This window comes from Rhyacophila brunnea, unplaced genomic scaffold, assembly GCF_057557595.1.
Source record: "Rhyacophila brunnea isolate RB1 unplaced genomic scaffold, BYU_Rbru_1.0 scaffold_22, whole genome shotgun sequence".
Taxonomy (NCBI): domain Eukaryota; kingdom Metazoa; phylum Arthropoda; class Insecta; order Trichoptera; family Rhyacophilidae; genus Rhyacophila; species Rhyacophila brunnea.
The window spans coordinates 29,395,286-29,416,924 of record NW_028232882.1 but is presented as its reverse complement, the minus strand read 5'-3'; the positions used below and the strand labels follow the sequence as shown (position 1 = coordinate 29,416,924).

Below are 21,639 nucleotides of genomic sequence, written 5' to 3'. Positions count from 1 at the left end.
ATACGTAATTCAGATACACAGAAAATAAAAAAATATTGTACCGGGCGGGGCTCGAACCCGCATCCATCGGTTTCCGGCCAATGTACTTTACCAATTTAACCATCTGCACCTTACTTAATTATGAGGAAATTAACTGTTTGTCACGATGGTCGGCCAATGGCGTCATGGGTCCCAGATTCGAATCCTGGGTCTGGCAAATACACATATTGTTTTTTCAATTTGTGTGTGAGTCAGAGTATGGACCTAATAGGTTGAGCAAGTGGCTGACATCCATTTCTCATAAAAACAAAAATCTGTTAATACAAAACTCCTCTCAGTACAGGCCCATATGTTCTTATTAGGATCGGACATGGTCGGAATAATCACGTGACCGACAGAAGGTTTTTTCTAATAGGTATATTTCCAAATTATTTGTTGAATAAATGAAAAAATGTTGAATGTCCTATGTATTATTGTAACAATGTAACGTAATAATAACGTAATGGAATTGATTGCCATAAAAGTAATAATGAAAAGTGGCTCTAAGGCTGAAATATTTGAACAACCATGGCCTTTGGAAACACATTGCTTACTATTGAAATCCGATAGTAATAGTAAGTATATAGAAATGTATTTACATTTAACATTATCAGTAATTTTATTTTATTGATAGCTTATTGAGTTGATAAATTAATTTCTAGTATAAACTGTTGGGTTGGCAGCATTGAGCTACTTTCTGTTGGAGGTTTATTTTAGACTATGTGGAAACCCAACCAAGGACATGTGTAAACAATCTATACTAATAATAAAATTGGAGTGTCTGTTTGTTCAGTTATAACTCAGAAACTACTAGACCAATATTCATGAAACTCGCACAGCTTATAGACTACATTGTTGGTACTAGTTAGAATAATCCACTTAGCAAACAATACTAGGTGAGACGCGGGTAAAAAATTAATAAAGTGAATCAGTCTCATATCTTCATTATTCCTCCTTCCTTCCACGGCGCTACATCCCGGGGTGGGATTTGGCCTCCTTCACAACCGCTCTCCACTCACTCCGGTCTCTTGCCACACTTCTCCAGTTACCGGTCTTCCTATATGAAGCCAGTCCACTTCTACGGCGTCAGCCCATCTCCTTCTTGGACGGCCTCTGGGTCTCTTCCGTTGAGGTAGCCACTTCGTCATGATCCTTCGCGCTCTAACTTCAGGCATTCTCTCCACATGTCCCGCCCATCGTAGTCTTTAGGACTTACAGTATCTTATGATTGTTTGCTGTTCAATCAGCTCTTCCAACTCGTGGTTCATTTGTTCATCGTGGTTTATGTTGTGTGGTTCTGAAATATTACCTGTAATCAACGTTCCCTCTAATTTTTCTATTGTGTGTGCGGATCATCAACGCATCTGACCAGTGGCGTAATTAGGGTTGGTGTCATCCGTCAGTGATGTGCCATCACCCGGTGCGGTAAATTTACACTCCCTCCCCAGAAACACATAAATACAATTTTTCATCTTAAGGTATTTATTAATTTCAGTGATTTTATATAATAATAACACTAACACCAATAATTTTTGAAGTATAATAAAGAGAATAGGAAGTAAAGAAAATAAGTATTCGTCGATAATAAATATTAAACTTGCAGAACATTTTTTTATATTTATATTAAATCTATATATTTGTATGCTCGGTTGTTTTTGTTCAACATAAACAAATAAACATTTATAGAAAATTTGTTTCTTTTCACCCTGATGTAGGTAACAAATATTTTTCTTATTCATTTTTCAACTACGCATCTTCTTTATGTATACTTTGGCACGCGATAGAACGGGACGGATATAGTAATCCCGCTCAACGCAAAATATCACTTGCATGCTCGCGTTAGTCGCACTCGACCTTCGCCTTCCGAGAAATGAGTCGAAGAATTCGGCCCCTTAGAGACAAAGAAACGTATTTCATTTTTCTCTACTTTACAGGAGACTTCAAACACAAGTAAATTTATATTACACAGACATTAACAAGAATGTGTTTGCAGAAGATATGTATGGACTTATCTTTTATCCATTGAATTTTTTGATAAGTTTCTTTGTCACTTAATATAACATGTCATTTAATGTCCAGTACCATACGTAACTCAAAATTGTTAAAATTTGACTCTAAGGGGCCGAATTGTGCATGTAATGGTTTCGTGCATTCGAGCAAAACTAAAATCTGGCCAAGGAAACGTTCTTTTACAATATTTTTGTTTGAGGACTGTGCGGGGGATGAAATCATTTGTACGGACACATTTTGGTAGGTGTGATTAGATGAGATGTGTGATGAGATGAGAATAGCAGTGGCATCAAACATGCTGTAGAAATTTGGATCAAATTACTACCGCGATTCAGAAAAGGCCACATATGTAGGAAGTCGAACAATAATGAGACTCCAGTCGAAGGTTACGTCTGAGAGTGGATATTTGGCCTTGTCATCGCAGCTGTTATAACAACTGAGCAACTGATATGACTATACAGTGCGAGGCAATGTACATGATACTGTACATGATGATGTACATCTCCAACTGAACAAACAAATTCTGACATTCTAGTAATGTCATCCTATCACCTGTGATTACTGGAAAAATATATGGATGCCTGTATATTTGTAATAGCATAATTTAGAAAAAGGCCAGTACAGTAGAATCTTGATTATCCGGACTTTGGGAATGACGATAGTTCAGATAATGATAAATCCGGATTTTTACTAATTGAATATTTTAAATTGTACAGTTTTATTATAATCACACCAAACTAATGATCAAAAAGAAATCCGGATAACCGATTGTACAAGGATGTGCTCCGAAATAGATTACTTTTTAAATCATATAGGTTGTTTTCAAATGGATTTTTTTGTAGAGATTAGGTACAGCATGAATATCTGCCAAAAGTCGGTAAGTCGATAATTTAGGTACGAGGGTGGGTCAATAATTCCTTAGAAAAAAGCATTAAAACAGTTTTTATTTTTGTATTTTTTTTTTATTTCTCAACATAATCTTCTTGGAGCTCAATACACTTGGTAAGACTTTTCTCAATTTTTTTTAAACCGTCAGAAAAATAAGTTTTCGGAAGGTCCTCAAAATAAGCATTTGTCCGATCGATGACTTCTTCATTTGAAAAAAAACGTTGTCCACTTAGCCATTTTTTTAAGTTTGGGAAAAGGAAAAAGTCACTGGGGGCTAAATCTGGCGAATACGGTGGGTGGTCGACCAATTCGAACTTCAATTCTTCAATTTTAGCCATTGATCGTAAACATGTGTGAACACGGGCATTGTCCTGATGAAAGAGGATTTTTTTCCTGTTTAAATGAGGCCGTTTTTCTTCAATTTTGTTTTTTAGCTGGTCCAATAAAGATGCATAATAATCCCCTGTTATTGTTTTTCCTTTTTCCAAATAGTCAACGAAAATAATTTCACGTGCATCCCAAAATACAGTAGCCATAACCTTACCAGCTGATTTTACGGTTTTCGCCTTCTTTGGACATGGTTTGCCTTCGCAATCCACTGCTTTGACTGTTCTTTCGTCTCGGGAGTATAGTGGTGTATCCATGTTTCATCTACAGTCACAAAGCGACGAAAAAATTCATCCGGATTGCGTTGCATGAGCGACAACAGGGCTTTAGAGGCCACCAACCTATTGCGTTTATTGTCGACTGTGAGCAAACGCGGCACCCATCTTGCAGAAATATTTTTCATGCCCAATTTGTCATGTAAAATAGAAATGACGCTACCTTTTGAGATCCCTGTAACCTCAATTATCTCACTCAACTTTAATCTTCGGTCACTTAACACCATATCGTGGATTTTATTGATTTTCCACAAGCAAATTTTTTTTTTAAATGTACGAGAAACACACAACAACCCGACCAATCTGATTGAAACTTCGCAGCATACTGAATCGGTAGTGCCGCTGCATGAAAACAAACCGCTTACAGTACTAGTCGCGCCACCTGTCGGCTTTTCTAAGGACTTATTGACCCACCCTCGTATTTAGAGTTAGCAACGCATTATGTGTCTGTATACAAATACGTATGCGATTTCGAGATTTACCAACTTTTGGCAGTAACCCCACTTATTATCTGTCATTTATATTGTGTTTTTAAGTGATAAGAATAACATTTTTTTGTAAGTGAACAAATTCTATTATTGACAATTGCCAGTTTGACTTCCTGTGATCCCATTCCAACAGTTCTATTGACTCTTCACACGAATCTCAGCACGAGCATGCGTACAATATTTCCATTCCTATTAAAAAATATTCATTAATGATTACATTGCAATTGATTAACAATTTATGAGCTTGGTGGTTGGTTCTGGTATTAACCATCATAGTCCAGTTGTTAAGGCACTGGCCTTTCATCCGAGGGCTCTCAGTTTGATTACCAGTGAGATCACAAGTGTTTGTTTCACTTATGTTACTAACTACACTACTGTCATTGGGTCTCATGACCTATTGTATTGTTAAAAAGAATATAATATAATATGTATACATATCAGTGGCGAAGGGTGGAGGTAGGCTGTTAAGATTCGCTATAAATAGTGCGCGCTAAACTTTTTTAGTCATATGTATTTGTTTTTATTGAACTAAGACTACAATTTAGAGATGGTGTTAGTTAGTTTTTAAAAATCAATTAAACTATGCCTAAACGAAACCATGATAGTTTTGGTCTAATTTGGACAATACGTCAAAATTGTGTACACTTTTTCATTCATAGTTATTTGTTTTCGTTGGATTAAAAATACATATTACACATATTGTTGGTTAATTTTTTAAATTCATTAAGCCCTGACTAAACCAAACTATAATAAATAAAAAATATTATTCTATTTATAAAATATTCAAAGTTATGTATGATTTAATTGCATAATTTTAGATATATTATAGATAGACATGTATTTTTTGACTAGTATCTATTATGGCTTGGTTTCTCAGGGTTTAATTGAATTTTAAAAACTAACCAACACTATCTGTAAATTGTAGTCTTATTTCAATGAAAACAAATATGTATGTTTGAAAAAGTTTAATGTGCACTGTTTATGGCGGATCTTAACAGCCTACCTCCACCCTTCGCCACTGATACATATATAGGTACCCAAGTATATATTTTTTTTCTTTATACAAAGGTATGTATCGATATTGAGATTTACTTTGATACAATAATACACTGAGTTCGAGATAATACTATCTTAACTACTAACATGGAAGTTAATGGCCCCACCAAACCACACCCGGTCTTAATAAGGCGTATCATGGGACCCTACGTATGGATGTGAAGCATTAGTATTTTCATGTGAGTACCACATACTGCACTTAAAAAAGTATTCACTTCAATAATATAAACTATCCATACCTTGGTGATGTGTTCCCATCAGCAAACACTCTTTTCATTACCCTCTCCGTTCCACCAAGTCCTGAAGTCTACATAAGTTTTTCTGTTATGTGTCCTTCGGTGTTCATCTAAATCCTTGCATAGCTTGCAAAACGGATGAGTCTCGTACGTCTCCATAGGGGAGATGAACGAGTACTCTCGTCTCCATCGGAAGTACTCTTCGTAATCCGTTTCATTTTCCATCAGATGCTTGATGAGTTTCGCCAAACGTAGTGGACTGTATGATTTGGCGTTGATGAAAGAAGTGCTCGGAGCAAATCTGAAAGAAATTTTATTTTATTAAAGAAAACCAGAAAATATATTCATTATAAATATACTTAAGGGGGGACATGCTTGGCGTAGGTCAAAATTGAGTTTTTATTGTATTTTCAAACCATGATCCTGGACACTCCTTAAACGTTGTAGATAATCTATTTATATAATTTTGAAGCCTTATTATCCTTTATATTTATTTTAAACATTTGATGACTGCATAGAGTATTTTTATTACATAAAATAGTATTCTTTTAAACCTCTCGCTCTAATGTTTTAGAATATAAGACCTGCGATGTTCATGTATGACTGATTAAAATAAATTGTATTAGACAGAGGCTGCCTGTTAACCATACACCATCTTGTACATGCATGAGTCAGTCATGACGTCATGGCTTAAAAACTACATTTCCATCCAATGGACATGATGGAGCAGAAGCTAGTCAGAGCGTCTAACGTGAACGCGTTTGAGTAACAGTTTTGCTCTTCGTGACCCGAATAACCTAATCAATCAGAATGATTTCCCACGACTACTCCCAACGTACAAAACTAACCTCCCATTGGTGACGCTATCAATATATTCCTCTTGTGTGTGAGGAGTTTAGATGGTTGTTGTTTTATAGAGTCTTAATATTATTTAGCTCACTCGGTGTGTTATTCTTCTGCCCCTTCTGCCGTAGCAAATCTAGAAGAGAGTCGGTGCAGTATGGCTGCGCAGAGTATAGAAGCGCCATACATACATTAAACGCAACTACAGATGACGTTAATGGGCGCGCAGACATATTGTCAGTCACACAATTTTAAATATTTTTGATAGGTACCCTGCATTCCTTAATAAACAAATTTATTAAAATGATAGATTTAGTTTTGGGTTCTCGCGGAATACTTTATTCTCAGAAAAAAATGAGTTTACATTTTGTTATTTCGGTGACATCACATTTTCTACTGCAACCCCCAAATGTAATATTTATGTTTCCGAAATGTTACGGAAAATTATATATATTCAATAAAGAATGCTACATTCTAAAATCTTGTGTATTATTCATTTGAATAAATAAAACTAGTTTACTTATAGTTATTATATTTTTAACAGTAACCGTTTAACCGCGTGGCTTAAGCGTCGGCCTATAGCGACGTAAAGTACATAAGTATATTGTTTTTCAATTTGTATTTGAGTCAGAATATGCACCAAACAGGTTGAGCAAGTGGCTGACATCCATTTCTCGTAAAAACAAAATCTGTCAATACAAACCTCCACTCCGTAGAGGCCCATATTATGATATTATTAGGATCAGAAAAAAATATATATATTTATTTTTACAAATTTAAATAAAAGGAATGGAGGTGTTTTTTTTGAAATTTTTGTTAATTCTATAATATTTCTGTTATTTATATTGACATCTGTTTCAGACCATCCTCATGTTGACATGTTATGTATGTTGACAGCTGTGTCAGGCCACCCATCCTCAAAATGATCCAAATACATACCTTAAACTTGAGTCAATATTAACACGGCAAACATTTAATCACCTTCCGTATAATATGTTAGAAAGAGATGGTGTATTGTCTTAAACCTATCCTCCCCACCTTCATAGTAACTTTATGTTAAAAAGTATTATAATAGTCACCTTGTGTAGTTCGCACCACCATAGACGATCGGCACAACATCATTCTGTACGGCCGTCAAAAACTTCTCTGTGACATAATCCTCACTGAACGAATTCTCAAACGACAAATAAAAGTGATAATCGTTGCTCAACTTCTTTGAACAACCTCCGTGATTGTCACGTCCGCATTTCAAATCTCCACACTCACCGTATATATCCAAAGACAATCCGATATCTTTCAGTTTACCCTGAAGATTATGCGCATACTCCAGTCTTTTACTCAACGATCTACAGTTGGACACAAACCAAGCTGCAGCTTTGGTTTTGCGCTTTAATACTGCCTTCAGTTCGTTTGTAAGATTCCCTTCAACCTCATTCCATTTCATGTCTTCCTTCGGTCCGATCACTCCATTTTTATTGTCTCTTACTGTAATATACTTCCATTGTATATCCGAATTAAGTTTGTACGTCATAGTCCAGTTGAAATACCCTTCGAACCTTTCGTCGCATACCGGATAATTGGCTGCCGATTCTATGCAAGCGAATATGTAAATTTGTTTATCCGATCTTAATGTAGGAAAACCGTGTTTCCTTGTGTTATAACGCCAGGTAAATTCAGGCGCGTGAAATAAAACTGCGTCCCATTCCATAATATTCGGTAAATAATTTCTATCATTGGTAACGAAACAGTTGTTGATTTCGCAACCCAAATCAATGAACGATTCCCGTCCATACTTGAACTCGTTAAAAGGAACCGTATGGTTGTGTGTCCATATTAATATATTCCTTAAAATTTTTCTATTGACAGATTCGTTTATGTTGTAGGTATAACAGATCAAAAAAATTAACAGAGACACTGATAAAAATGTAGCTATCTGATCTGTTCGAATATTGAACATTTTTATAGTTTATATTCAAATACTCATGATTACATTAATCCTTATTTTACGAACACCGTAAACCTTTAAATAAATTCATCGCTATCGATACAACATTGAGAGAGAGAGAGAGAGAGAGAGAAGGTTTTGTACTAGCACCCTCTTGACTTTTTAAGCAATGTCCATTGGGAACCCAAATATATTATATAATATATGTATTTATATTGAGTCTAAACTAAATGGATGAAACCGATTCATGATTATTATCAAATCATTAATTTAAACTTTCAAGTCAACATTTAGGTATTACACTGAAACATGTTTCTGCTCGATTGCGCGTGAAACTTTGCGCATCAAAGCGTGTAAAAAAACATCCGATAACGCCAACTGGTTAATTTAAACTGAAATATTTTCTACATTTGTTATACAAACATTTAATTGCAGGAGGGCATAATATGATAAGACGTGAATTAAGTCGCTTATCTTACAAAACATTTTAAAAGCAAATATATTAACATTGCATTAAATTTACATAAATAGTATTTATCGCAATGACATATAAGTATTAAAGCTGTTTAACAGGGCTTTTACTTCAATTGAATTGTAAATATTATTTTAACAATTAGAAAATAAATACAGCGGTTCTCCAATCCGGTGGTCGGTGGTTGTAAATCCTATTCGAGGCTTGTGCGGCACAATCATCGGACGGGGACTCCGGATTTGATTTCCGTCTGAGTGTTTATGTGATCATTTCACTTCTACTACTGCACTACTGTTTCACTACACTACTGTCATTGGGCCTCGTGTCCTGGTGTAGTGTTAAAAAAAACAAGAAAAAAGACTTGTGACGCAGTTTGATGGCCGTGCGACACCTCAGCATCCCCTGCATTATATCCCCATGTCCGAACCTTCCTTGAAATGTTCACCTAGACTGCTACTGACTGATTGTGTCTAGCCCATAATGGGTGGCGCACCTAAATAAAGTGATAAAATATTGAACAAAGTTATGTTCACAGGCTAAACTTACCCGAATAGATATAATCTTTATAATTCCTACTAACTAACACCAAATCTACAACCTAAAATTAATGGCTGAATTCCCCATCGGAAACCTAAAAATAATCAGAACTGTATTTCAAATATTTATAATACCAAATTATAATTTATTCTGACTCCCTTCTAGTGCAGGGCCCCTTCGCCAAGGATGCAACGAGAAAACAACAGAATCTTTTGCTCTGAGAAACCAATAGAACAACCGCTTTTAATAAAACGACAGTTAGGAAAAGGGCACGGCCCGATAAAGGCAGGTGCAAAAAAAGACCCCCGGGACATGTGATATAACCCAGTGTTCTTCAACCGGTGGTCCGCGGACCGGCACCGGTCCGCAATAATTTATTGCCGGTTCGCAAAAGCTTTCACCATGCTGCTATCAGCCGACTATATCGCTATACGATTCGGGGAATTCGCACTAGATGAAATGCTTGGAGATCTTTGAATGCTGCTGATATTAACCAGAAAGTCGTAGTCAACATGATAAGACAACATTTAAAACCGTTAGCTGAAAACTTTAATAAACAATTCTCTGAAAATTAAGATCTACGTAAAGGCTCTAACCTCTGGATTAATAATCCTTTTTTGGAAGATATTAAACCATGCGCACTTGATCGTCGTGAGAAAGAATAGCTGATCAAGCTCTATCTTATCTATCTTCTGATGTCACTCTGGTGTCCAGGCATAAAATGCAATCATCGTCTCAATTTTGAATATCCCTCGATAAATAATATCCATATCTGAGTTATAAAGTTATCAGATTATTGGTAATTTTTTCGACTTCCTAATTGTGTGAAAAGACTTTTTCATCTATGTCAGTAATAAAAACCAAACAGAGAAATCGAATGGATGTTAATGCAGCGCTTCGTCTCTCAGAAACAATCCTGCAACCACGTTTATCAAATTTTCTTACAACGAAGCAGAAGCAGATGTCGTACTAAATCAAAAGTTGTAATATTTTAACATAAGATTTAATAAATAAAATTTTATCCATTCTTAATGGTTTTTATTTCTGGTTGATACCGGTCTGCAAATTATTTCTCCTATGCTCACCAGGCCGTGGGTGTAAAAAAGTTGAAGATCACTGGTATAGCCAACCAAAATCTGGTTTGTCACAACGTATAATAAATAAACATGAAACAAGTGAATTAATAATGTGTAAACAAACAGAATCTCAATGCCTGGTTGGCTCATAGCCCTTATGACAAATACCATGAAATTTTAATAGCTCACTGACGACATAAAATTGAGCAATGAATTTAAATTACACACATCAAAGATCATAAGCTACAATTATTTTTTATTATAAAAACAATCTATATTTGTTTATATGTGGTTGAATGCCATAGATTTTCTTTTTTAATTACCTAAATATTAATTATTTTGGACAAAGCTGTAGTCATAGACAATAATATTATGCGCAGATGTTTTAGGCTTAGCCACCGGAGCCTATCTTATTGCATAGATTGTGATAGGCATGCTGAGATCACATGACATAAAGTCCATACAAAAAAAAACATCAGCTTTCCTTGCAAAATAATCTGATAATTGTGTTAAAGATATATTTTTTAAACATTTGACAGATGGTGGTGTAATACTTATATACAGTTGAACTTGGTTATTACGATCACGGAAATAACGAGATCTCGGAAGTAATGAGGAAACATTCTTGAAATTTTAGGTAATGATTTTCTCCATACATTTATTCACTTTTGTAACGAGCTACTTCTCGGGTATACCGAGCAAAAACTGTTAATGTGTCGATCGTTTATAAACCACATTTTCTACCCTAAGCAATAAAATCCGACCGGGCAGTTAACTAGACCGATGCCGCCGGGATCGGATTACATCTATGACACTAGTTAAGTGTCTAAGTACCTAATTGGTGTTTTCGCCGACAACATTGAAAAAGTATCCACGCATATGGTTGAAATTGCATGTAAAAAATCCAAGCTTTGTGAAGTCAGTAGGTACCTACCAGCGCCGGCGGCTCAGCACTTCATTACAATAAACAACTTCTTTTGTAGTTTATGAATGCCATGCTTGTTTCGGGGATTTTTAGGATGGTTTTCAGATTTTTTATGTTCTATGCTTAAATAGAATGTGGCGCGGAAAATGGTATATAATGATATAACGAGTAATGCTTATAACGAACAAATTTAGTCGGTCCTATCTACCTCGTAATAACCACGTTCGACTGTATTTATATATAATACATTCCTACATATTATACGAGAGATGTTGTTGGCAAATTAAATTATTTTTATAGAATATAAGTGATTATTTAAATACGTCTTAAACGTTTTCTTATCGTTTCGTCATCTTACGTTTAAATATGATTAAATAAAAATAAACATGTACATAATCGTGCTATTTTTTCATAAAGGTCGATTCGTCCCATTAATATGCCAGTCAATGCAATTGGCATACGAAAAGTTTTGTAAAATGTCTTAGATCCGAATATCAGAGATGTGTTATCGGAGCAAATCCATTTTGATTGATTTTAACCAGTATATTAACTCAATCTCTATTTTATTTTCCAGGTTGGCGCGATGTCGAAGGTCGAGCTGCGCGCTTCGACGGCCGAGCCAGCGGAGCACTGGAAAGGGTGGCGGCTGCGGCGCGACTCGCACGGCCCGCCAGACCGCCTGTGGCCCCGGCGCGGAGACCACGGAGAGGCCGTCAGGCCATCAGACACCTCTTCGCCGCTGCTAGCAAATTTCATAAAAACCTTAGGAGGTCAGAATACAAACATACATCAGTACATTTTTATTTTATAAAGGTTAGCCAACAACTTATTATATACAGTATGACCACGATAGCCGAATAGCTTACGCGTCGGGTTATATTGTCATGGGTCCCAGGTTCGAATCCTGGGTCTGGCAAATACATTCTGACTATCAGATACCTACTTAATGCAGGTAGGTCGGTAACTATTTTAGTAGCGTGAGAAATAAAACAACATAATTTAACACTTGAAACGATAGGAGCATTCATAGTCTTATAGTGAAATGGTATCATAATTTAATGTGTGCTTAGGTATGTGACATCAGTTTTACAATTATCGGAATGAAATGAAACTAAACTTGAACGCCGTTGACACAATATAGGCATTTGTTGTCAATTTTGAAATATATTTCTGTTAAAATGTGTGGTTTTTACACGTATATACATTTTTTCGATCCACGAAAGGAAATGTATTGACTTCGTTCTTAGTAGAATTAGTAAATTTACTTGCAATTTTATTTTCACAAAATCTAGCACTATTTCCTGCCAAATAGCTTATTTTCGTACCCCGTCTGGCACGATGATTGGCATCACTGATTAGATATATTATGTTATTGTAACAACATTGTACATTGTCACGTGTTTTTGTGCCCCAATGAAGTAACCGCCACTGCAACGTATATTTCTTTACACATTTTATTAATCTTTACTGGCCCTGAGACAGCAATTGTTCAGTTGCATCGGTGTCCAGATGGCGCCGCCTGATCATCCTAGACATATCTGCGCATCTATTCTATACACAAGACTGCTTTTCGGCCTCTATGGGAGCTATCTAGGGTAGGTTTGTATCGAAGTATTAGCACTTATTGTAACAACTACAATAAATTAGTTGTAATTGTTACAATAAGTGCTATGTTTTAACAGCACCTCTCTTGGCTGTGTTAACTTTAGAGCTTTACAGTTTTGACTGTTTAGACGGCTAACTTATTGTAACAATTATAATACCTCAATACATACCTAAATATGATAAAGTGATAATATTTACTTATCACTTTAGCGGTCGATAAGTATAGAATAGACCCACTGGGCTAGCAATAGTGATGATGTTGCCAGGCTACGATATTGTCCCTTTTTCTGCTCGTAATCCTCTGGTTGCTTTAATTGAATTTTCTATCAACTGATTTTGTTGATTTCAGGGGTGTCTATTTGGCATGCATCATCTACCATGAAGACAAAGTGCTCGTGACCAATGAAGACTTCTTACCTGTGATTGAAATCGACGAAACGTATCCGGCCTGCATCTACACTGACTATCACTGGCTGATGAAGGTATTTTTATGATTATTTCTGTCTTAAAATGGGGCAACTCTGTCAGGCATGCTGGAAAACACCTGACCGCCCAAGAGACTGCTCTTTGATACACTGGAGGGGAAAGATGGTTGTGAGACCTAAATTGCGATGGTTGGATTATGAAGAAAGAAATTCATCACTTAGCATCAGGTAAGGCAGTAAAGGAAGTTTGCGGCAGGAGCAGAGGAGTGGAGACGTTTTCTCAAGGTGGCCAAGACCCACATTGCGTTTTAGTCAGGGACATCAAAAAAGTATAGATGCTTTCCAAAGTGGACAAGCATCATTTGTTACTTCGATACTGATACTTTCCTTACGATATGATCTCCCTAGTCGTAGTACTGACGATAAATGAATATACCATACAAGTTTTTTTTACAGCACACATCCAGAATTTTGTTGCTATATAGATTATTAAATATTCATATTACTCTGTCCGCTCATGTGGTAATAAGGTAATGTATTATATACTTATTCCATTTGAAATGTTCCAGGTGGCGTGCACGTGGGACGAAGTGAAAAGTCTGCGGGCAGACATGGAAAAGAACGCATCGTCAGCAATCCACTTTCGGACTAAACTTCTTTCGGCAGCAGCGCAGATGCAGTCAGCGTTGTGTATCCAAGATTTAGGTACCTATCGGCTTTGTCTGTAACTTCAGAATCTCTAGACACGGGTTCAGTTTGACAATATTATAAATATCAGTCTTTCTTTCCAATCAATACTGATCACAATAGGGGTGTCAAGGGTTTGAACCCTCCCCCCAACCATTAACGGGAAAAATACAAATTATTTAGGTAAATAGACTATTACTTCTTGTTATTCTTCGTCAGGACCTCATTACTGAGGATTATGATCCGGATGATTTGGCTGTCGAGCAAGTTGGCCCCACTCCTCTCGGCATTGAACGACACGTGAGACCCGTGGCACTCATCAATTGATGCAGCTATCTATCTGAGGCATCCAATGTTTCCGTTTCAATGAGGAGTGTCTAAAATACAAGACAGCACATACGACACAAACAGCCACCAATAATTATTATTAGGTACTGGTAAGCTACGTGCATTCGATAATCACTTACGGATGTGACGGCTTGCAATAACTCGGAAGGTGAACACCCTTAGTTATACATGTAGGCCAGATGTTTATCACTAGATTCAATATACAGAGTGTTTGGGTATGGTGAATGTATCTAGAAAAGTGTGATATTTTGCAGTTCAGGCGAAGAAAATCTATGAGTAGTAAATATGGTAAATGTGGAAGTAAATGGCATTTGCTAGATTTTCTTAACTCCACCTCCTCTTGGCGCCTTCAAGATTATTAAAAAAATATTATGGATATTTTTACCTCCGAAACCATTTTGCTGTGTTCGCACAATTGCTGGTGATAGATCCGACTGGGATGACAACATAAGTAGGTCAAGGCGAATCCCTTTAGGAACCAATGTCAAACTTAATTGACAGTGAAATTCAAGAATGCCGTTTCATTTTCAGGTCAACTCTACCACAAGCCGTTACGCGACAGCCACGGGACATTGGTGATTTCATGCATCAACTCCGTCAAGTCTCCCAAGAGTGTCTCAGTTCTCAACTCCCGCTGGATGCCTCTCAGCAAGGTCCACAAGAAACTGACGGCACTCAGCGAAGACAATACTATCGGCGACCTGCTTATGGGGACGATCCATGAACAGATCAATTATCATCAGGTAAGAAAAAACAAACATATTTTAGACATTATTCTCAATCTCATTTGACTTCACCATACATCAGAAACACGTGTCCAGAAATTTGTACGTATACAGTTCTCCGTATCACATTTCACTGTGAAATGTTGTATCGGAAATACCTATATGGTTTTATATTAAAGACTTTCCAACCTCTTTGGGTCGTATAGTACTGAGATAAAATTCATGTCTAAATAAAATACTTGTTGGTTTACAGGAAGCCTGCACCAAACAAAATTTGAAAATAGCCGATATACTGGGTTATTTGTTAGGTTCAATTCATGTCTAAATAAAACACTTACAAAATACGTAATAAAAACTACCGAAATACAAGGGAAATACAGTAGAAAATAGGTATGTAATTAAATTAGAAATACAAAATATCAAATCGAACATATCAAATTTAATATCTGATAACAATAATGATAGCGTTATTATCAGATATTTGAAACCAATCAATATCAAATCAATGTTCATATTGAATCTAATAAAATTGGAACATTATTGCTCCTGAACAATGCATAATTTTTTCATCTTGGTGCTATAGAGATGACCGTACCGTATAGTATACGGTCATCTCTTTCTCATAAGAAAGCTCACTGCGAACTGTGCTACGGTGAAATGTAATAATATGTACAATTTACATGTAACCTCAGAAACATACTGATATCTACGGAGGATAAACAGATACGAGCTTGCTTCATACCTCAGTGGTTCCTGCCCTGTCTTCAGCAGTCGGAAAGACAGCAACTAGCATTTGTAATTTGCCATGTGGTATTGTTTTCACTCAGAAGGTTAAGTTTATTTTAATTCAAGACTTCCATCCGACTGCTTGTGTCTGGATGAATTACGAATCAAATAAACTATTGGCTGATTATATGTATAATTTATTATTGAGCGGTGAATAAAAAATTGTTTAATTACACGTATATATTGGAAAGTGTAGTGACTTCAAAACCAAATTTTGGAGAAATCCCTATACAATCAATGAATCAAAGTTATTAATTATATTTTATTAGTGATTGTAGGTTATTACCTTAATTTAAAATTACACCAGATGGTCGTCATTATTCACGGAATTTAAAAACATCTCTGATAGTAATAGTTGTTTGGAATTTTGTGCGCGGATAGAGGTGGCGAAGGTTGGAGGTAGACTGTAGAGATCTGACATAAATAGTTCACACTAAACTTTGTTAGTCATACTTATTTGATTTCATTGGACGAAGAAGGCAGATGGTATCGATTCAATTAATCCCAGCCTAAAGTAAACCATAATAGATATTAGTCAAAAATATTCTTATACAATATATAAAATTAATTATTTAATTAAACCATACATGATTTTAGATATTTTATAGTTGGAAAATTATTTTTTATCTAATAGCTATAATAGATAGGGCTTAATTGAATTTTAAAAACCATCTGTAGTTTTTTTTTTAGTTCAATGAAAACAAATAAGTATGACTGAAAAAGTGTATATTATTTTTGTCAAATCTCCAAAGCTCTAATACATATTATTATGGTTTTGTCTAGGCAGGGTTTAATTGAATTAAAAAACGTATCAAATTCCATCTGCAATTTGTATTCTTAGTTCAATAAAATTAAATAAGTTTGACTGACAAAGTGCATTACTCTCTATTTATCTCAAATCTCCACAGCCTATCTCCACCCTTCGCCACTGACGTATAGTACATAGTCAGTAGCTCAATTGATGAACCACTCGACCGGTGTACGTTAGATGTGGGTTCGAATACCACTCGACCTAAGATTGTTTCAAGGCTTTTTCTAATATGTATTTATGTTTCTGAGGTTGTTCCGACATTCGAAGTCTTAAATAAAGGTTCATCATTATTAATTGAGTAGTTAGGAATGTGAATTGCTTCGATTCTATTTAAATCAAATTTAATCAATGCTTTGGCTATTTCCAGTTGTCGACAATAAAGTTACCCAGAGGCTTGTATTTGGGATACCTGAAACTGCAATCATCAGTCGATCTCATACAGGTCGTAGTGCCGTCGAAGGCGCCAAATGTTTTGCCTCACTGCAAAATGAGGGATAATCCACACATATCCGCGTATGTATATTAATTGTTTATTCTTGTTACAAAATTTGGTTTGGAAGAAATTTATGTTTTCCCTCTATTTCCAGATTTTTACAGTCATTTAAAAGTCGTAAAATCGGGATAATTATCTAAAAATTTGGGACCATTGATTGTTTGTTCTTCAATGGTGTATTATTAACATGTCATTAATGATCTCAATTGAGAAGGCAATAATTGGGTTTAATATTGTTTTTTATACAGTAAGTCCTCGACTTAGGTGATTAATTCATTCCGAAAGTTTTCGTGTAAGTCGAATAAAACTTAAAATCATGTAATTTTTTGAATAATTTGGGTTAGTTTTAAAGGATAAGTGAAAATAAAATGGCCCTGCATACATACATTTAAGAAAACATTATTAATTGATGAAGTGGTTTAATTCTGCTATCCCCAGCAGCATTTTCACCAAGCAAAATGGTTAGCCTATCTTCAGACACCTTAAAACCTGGCATAGATTTTTCTAGTTGGGATATATAATATGACTGATCTGGAATTTTTATCCAATAAGCCCAGTTTCGTCCACATTAAAAAATTGTTGTGACAGGTAATCCTCATTTTTATGATTTCTGCTAGACTCTTGATAAAATTTATATCTTCCTCTGTATCTGCATAACTCGGCAGCGTCACCTGTTACTTTGATGTTGTATAGTTTATTTATTATTTTTAAAACCGTCCGTGGCTTGCAGTGAATGTATTAGTATCAACACTATCATAAGTTTTACACTTTATGTCTTCAAAACGACTCGAGGCTTTATCCTGTATGAGTAAAAGGCTTATTGGAATTTGTTGTTGCTGTATATCTTCCATCCATATAACCAATATTTCCATTTCTTTGATAATTAATATTCCTCTTTTCTTGGTAATTATCGTAAATTGCATTACTACTATCATTTTTACATGATCCATATATAACATAATATTCTATGTAAACACAAGCGCAGAGAAACAAACTGCAGCAAAAAAAGCATATTTTAAAAAATCGCGTATGTACAAATTCATGTAAGTCGAATTCGCGTAAGTCGAGGAGGACTCACTGTGTATCGATATTGTGTCAGTGAATTCAGATGAATATTCTTGTATGATTTCTTATCTTGGTAGACCCCACACGATATGTTAAAGTAAAATTAATCAATTGAATTCAATTAGATAGGCCTTAGATCGAAATAGACATCAATTAGATACTAAGAGCAACTTAATTATTGTGAATGCTTATTTAAGTCTTTCTTTGGTTTCCAGTGAAGAATGGGACCACCTGAAGCAGCAACAGACCAAACTCAGCACGCCGGTTGAGATCCAGCCGCCCAAGAACACCAGACGAATGTCAATTACAAGTATACAATCGCAAACCCCTACCGAATCTCAACAAATGTTCCTAGACATCATATCCTCTACTGCCAAGAAACTATTCAAGTATATGGACATTCCGCTGGAAAACGCCCTCAACCATAGACTGTACGATTTAGAAGTTATAGACCTAAGTACCGATGTGAGTTTCATTGTCATTTGCCCGCCGGCCGAGCAAGCCTGCTCTGTCCCGGGACAACGAGAGATCCTTCTTCAACGGGGAGACCTGCTAAGTCTGCCGATTCAGGCTTTCGAAATGATCCATTTGAACACATATCAAAACAGTATTATAAATAAATATTCAAAGTTGAGTTGTACCCTCGAATTGGACACGGTTTTAGCTAATCATTCTCACAGGGAAGCTTTTTCAAATACCGAATTGCAAACGGCTAAAGATAGGCTGATTAAATTGCAAGAATTACAAAACAATTTAAATACCGTTTGGAAGGACTCCCGGTGGTTAATGGACGTCATTAGCTTCGCGAGGGACAAAGAAAAATTACAGGGTGGCACCGGGAGCAATAATATAGGAATACAGATGAAGAATTTGATAAGCAGGATACCCATGACTACAATTAGTGCAGAAAATAACGCGATCGCTGATAATTATTTGGTTAATTCTAATTCAAACTCGAATCTCAAGAGAACCCTTTTGCAATTGCCGCCGCGGGATCCGAAGCTCGCGAAGAGTTCTCCGGGACGCGGATCCTGGCCGGGACCCAACGCTGCCAGTCCACTAGGACCTCCGGGAGTTAGTTTACTGTCCGCGGAGTTCAGTAAATCTGAACAGCATCTGAGTATAACGCCTAGAGAGGATTCAGTTTCTACGCTTAATTTGAGCGGGTCGCAGTATCTCAGCGCGACGTCTGACGCTTTGAGCGTTTTGGATCCATACTCAAGGAAGAGCAGCGCCGATTCGCAGTACACTCATTCCAGTATCGTGAGCAATAATTATTTCCCCGTCAATCAGCAGATTCAGAACAAAACTTTTGAAGAGACGACTGTCAATCACAGATTGCCACCGTCGCGTAGCCAGGATACTTTGTTATCGCAACCGAACTCTGCCACACAACGAAGAAAAAGTGACACATTAAATTCTAGCTTATCAGCCACGTCCAGCCCTCTTTTGCACGTTAAACCTTTTTACGCCGGAAGCATGGTGAGTGTGCATACTGTCAATACAACAACAACCACGTCAGACTCCTTGCATAGTATTTCTAGTGATTCGGAAGGTCAGAGTTATCCCATTTCAACGTCCACTCCAAATAAAACTAAGCCTAAAAAAGCACACAAAATTAAAAAACATGAGCCCAGTATCGCTTCTTCGAAAAGTATGTCCAATGTCAAATGCTCATTAGACTTTTCTGACAGTACAACATCCACGGGTATGTTTTTAAAACCTACGTCTTATTTGAAACCGACATTAAATGCGATTCAGGGCGAGGCGGAGTATGACAAGAGCAATCCGGAAGTCGTCGAAAAGACTTATAATAAATCCTCCAATGGAAGTCAGTTTTTTCTTGAAACTCCGCGAGCCCCTGTCAACAATTCAGCCAAATCAGACGGAGACAGAATCGAAAATTTTAAAAAAGATATCAAACTGTCTGAAAAACAGGCGCCAGTCTCGCAAGCTAAAAGTCTCCAAAGTAATGAAGCATCAGACATAGCCAGCTCTAGCGACGGAAGCCGTTATAGCTCTCACAGCAGTCTGAGAGAACAATCTCTTCCTTCAGAACCGCTGACAGTTAAAAATAATTCGCCAGGAATATTACAAGTGTACGCGGCATACGATACGGGCCTAGCCAGCGGGACGTCTCTGAAACTGCATGTGACTCCTCGCACTTCCGCGAGAGAAGTCGTCGATTTGGTTGTGAACCAGCTCAATATGGCTGTCGTCTTGAAAGGGAAGGAGGGACCGATTTACCCGACGGAAAAGTTGAAAAATTTCTGTTTAGTCGCCGTCATCGGGGCGAGGGAGAGGTGCTTGAGAGATGATTTTAAACCTTTACAGCTTCAGAATCCATGGCGGAAAGGAAGGCTTTACGTTAGGCAGAAACATGACGTTTTAGCCGCCCTGGAGCATTCTAGCAAACAGGCGGCTTTTATCTAAGTAATTCAATTATTTTATTATTATTATTATGAAAGTGGATTGGTCACGTAAGTATTTACGAATATCTATTAAAATGAAGCTTTGCTCATTGTGAACAAGAAAATTCTGACTTCATGAATTACACCAAAATGTATTTTTCCTCTACATTATTGAATACAAGTATTTTTTGTTTTAAATATCCAATTAATATAATATGAGACATCTATTTTTCAAAATCTGTTGTGTCCACATATGTAATACCCAAATGCCAACAAAAATATTTACATATTCTTTGTTAAATTTCACATAATATGTAATGATCCATAACTACACACCAGCCAAAGCACACGAAAAAAAACTGAATACTTGTATCTAATTAAAATAATATTCAAATAAATACGGACATGTTGTATTTTATTTTGCTTATACAGTGGAACCATGTTTTTACATGTCCGGAACTCACATTTTCCAGCTATTTGCGTGTGGTTTCTGCAGTCCTGTTTCATTTTTATACCTTTTTATTGAAAAAAATCTAAAAATGTTAAAACCAACCACTTGAAACAGAATAACGTCATTTATCACAAATATCGAACTGTGGACTTATCAGTTTTTGAAAATAAACACCTTATATATCTTTTTTTATATCCATATCGTCGTTGAAACTAGAAAATTGTATAACTCCAAAAACGCTACTTTACCGGAGAGACAAAAAACATTATGGTTTCTTATCCAAATATAATAATATGGTTATGGGGCTTAATTTCAAAGTCAATTTTCGATTAAAACGGAGTTACACATTTTTCTAGTTTCAACAACGAATTATACTGTGATAATTTGACACACCAAATTATGAGAATATTCATTATTTAATCTGTTCAAAAAATTACAAGAAATAATGAAAATTGTAGAAATATAAATGAATTTGTGATGATACATTCGAGGTTCCGTTGTATGTATTAGATAAGTAAATTACATTACTTTGTCCAATCCACTGTAAGTCTGGAAGCTGCTCTCAATTTTGCTTTAGTAAAATAGACATTTAGGAAACCATCCGTAAAGATAATTCTGATTCATTCAGCGGTACAATTATAACATTTACCAATAACTTGCCATATACTTAATTATT

The 21,639-nt window shown here is 36.1% G+C and overlaps 2 protein-coding genes across 2 annotated transcripts in view; one reads left to right on the top strand and one right to left on the bottom strand.

Annotated features, from left to right (window-relative positions):
* wake (ankyrin repeat and fibronectin type III domain containing protein wide awake) overlaps positions 1–21,384 on the top strand; it is a 108,641-nt gene extending 87,257 nt beyond the window's left edge. The window contains exons 8-13 of the mRNA XM_085949948.1: positions 11,731–11,926; positions 13,111–13,243; positions 13,756–13,891; positions 14,753–14,964; positions 16,911–17,056; positions 18,317–21,384. Of these exons, the coding sequence (XP_085806074.1) occupies positions 11,731–11,926; positions 13,111–13,243; positions 13,756–13,891; positions 14,753–14,964; positions 16,911–17,056; positions 18,317–20,534 (3,041 nt within the window). The 3' untranslated portion in view covers positions 20,535–21,384. The remainder of the gene's footprint in view (positions 1–11,730; positions 11,927–13,110; positions 13,244–13,755; positions 13,892–14,752; positions 14,965–16,910; positions 17,057–18,316) is intronic.
* LOC147070324 (lewis-type alpha-(1,3)-fucosyltransferase-like) lies at positions 5,280–7,859 on the bottom strand. Its single transcript, XM_085949816.1, has 2 exons — positions 7,281–7,859; positions 5,280–5,659 (listed from the first exon to the last, which is right to left on the bottom strand). Exons 1-2 carry the CDS (start codon positions 7,730–7,732, stop codon positions 5,380–5,382), a joined length of 732 nt encoding a protein of 243 aa, XP_085805942.1. The 5' UTR covers positions 7,733–7,859; the 3' UTR covers positions 5,280–5,379.
* Positions 21,385–21,639: the final 255 nt, after the last annotated feature.

What these genes read in the sequence shown, in the direction of transcription:
- LOC147070324 (XM_085949816.1), bottom strand. Translation starts at nt 7,732, where the DNA reads ATGACGTACAAACTTAATTCGGATATACAATGGAAGTATATTACAGTA. An exon ending in GGTGGTGCGAACTACACAAG is followed by an intron (nt 5,660 to 7,280) that starts GTGACTATTATA and finishes AATTTCTTTCAG; the next exon opens with ATTTGCTCCGAGCACTTCTT.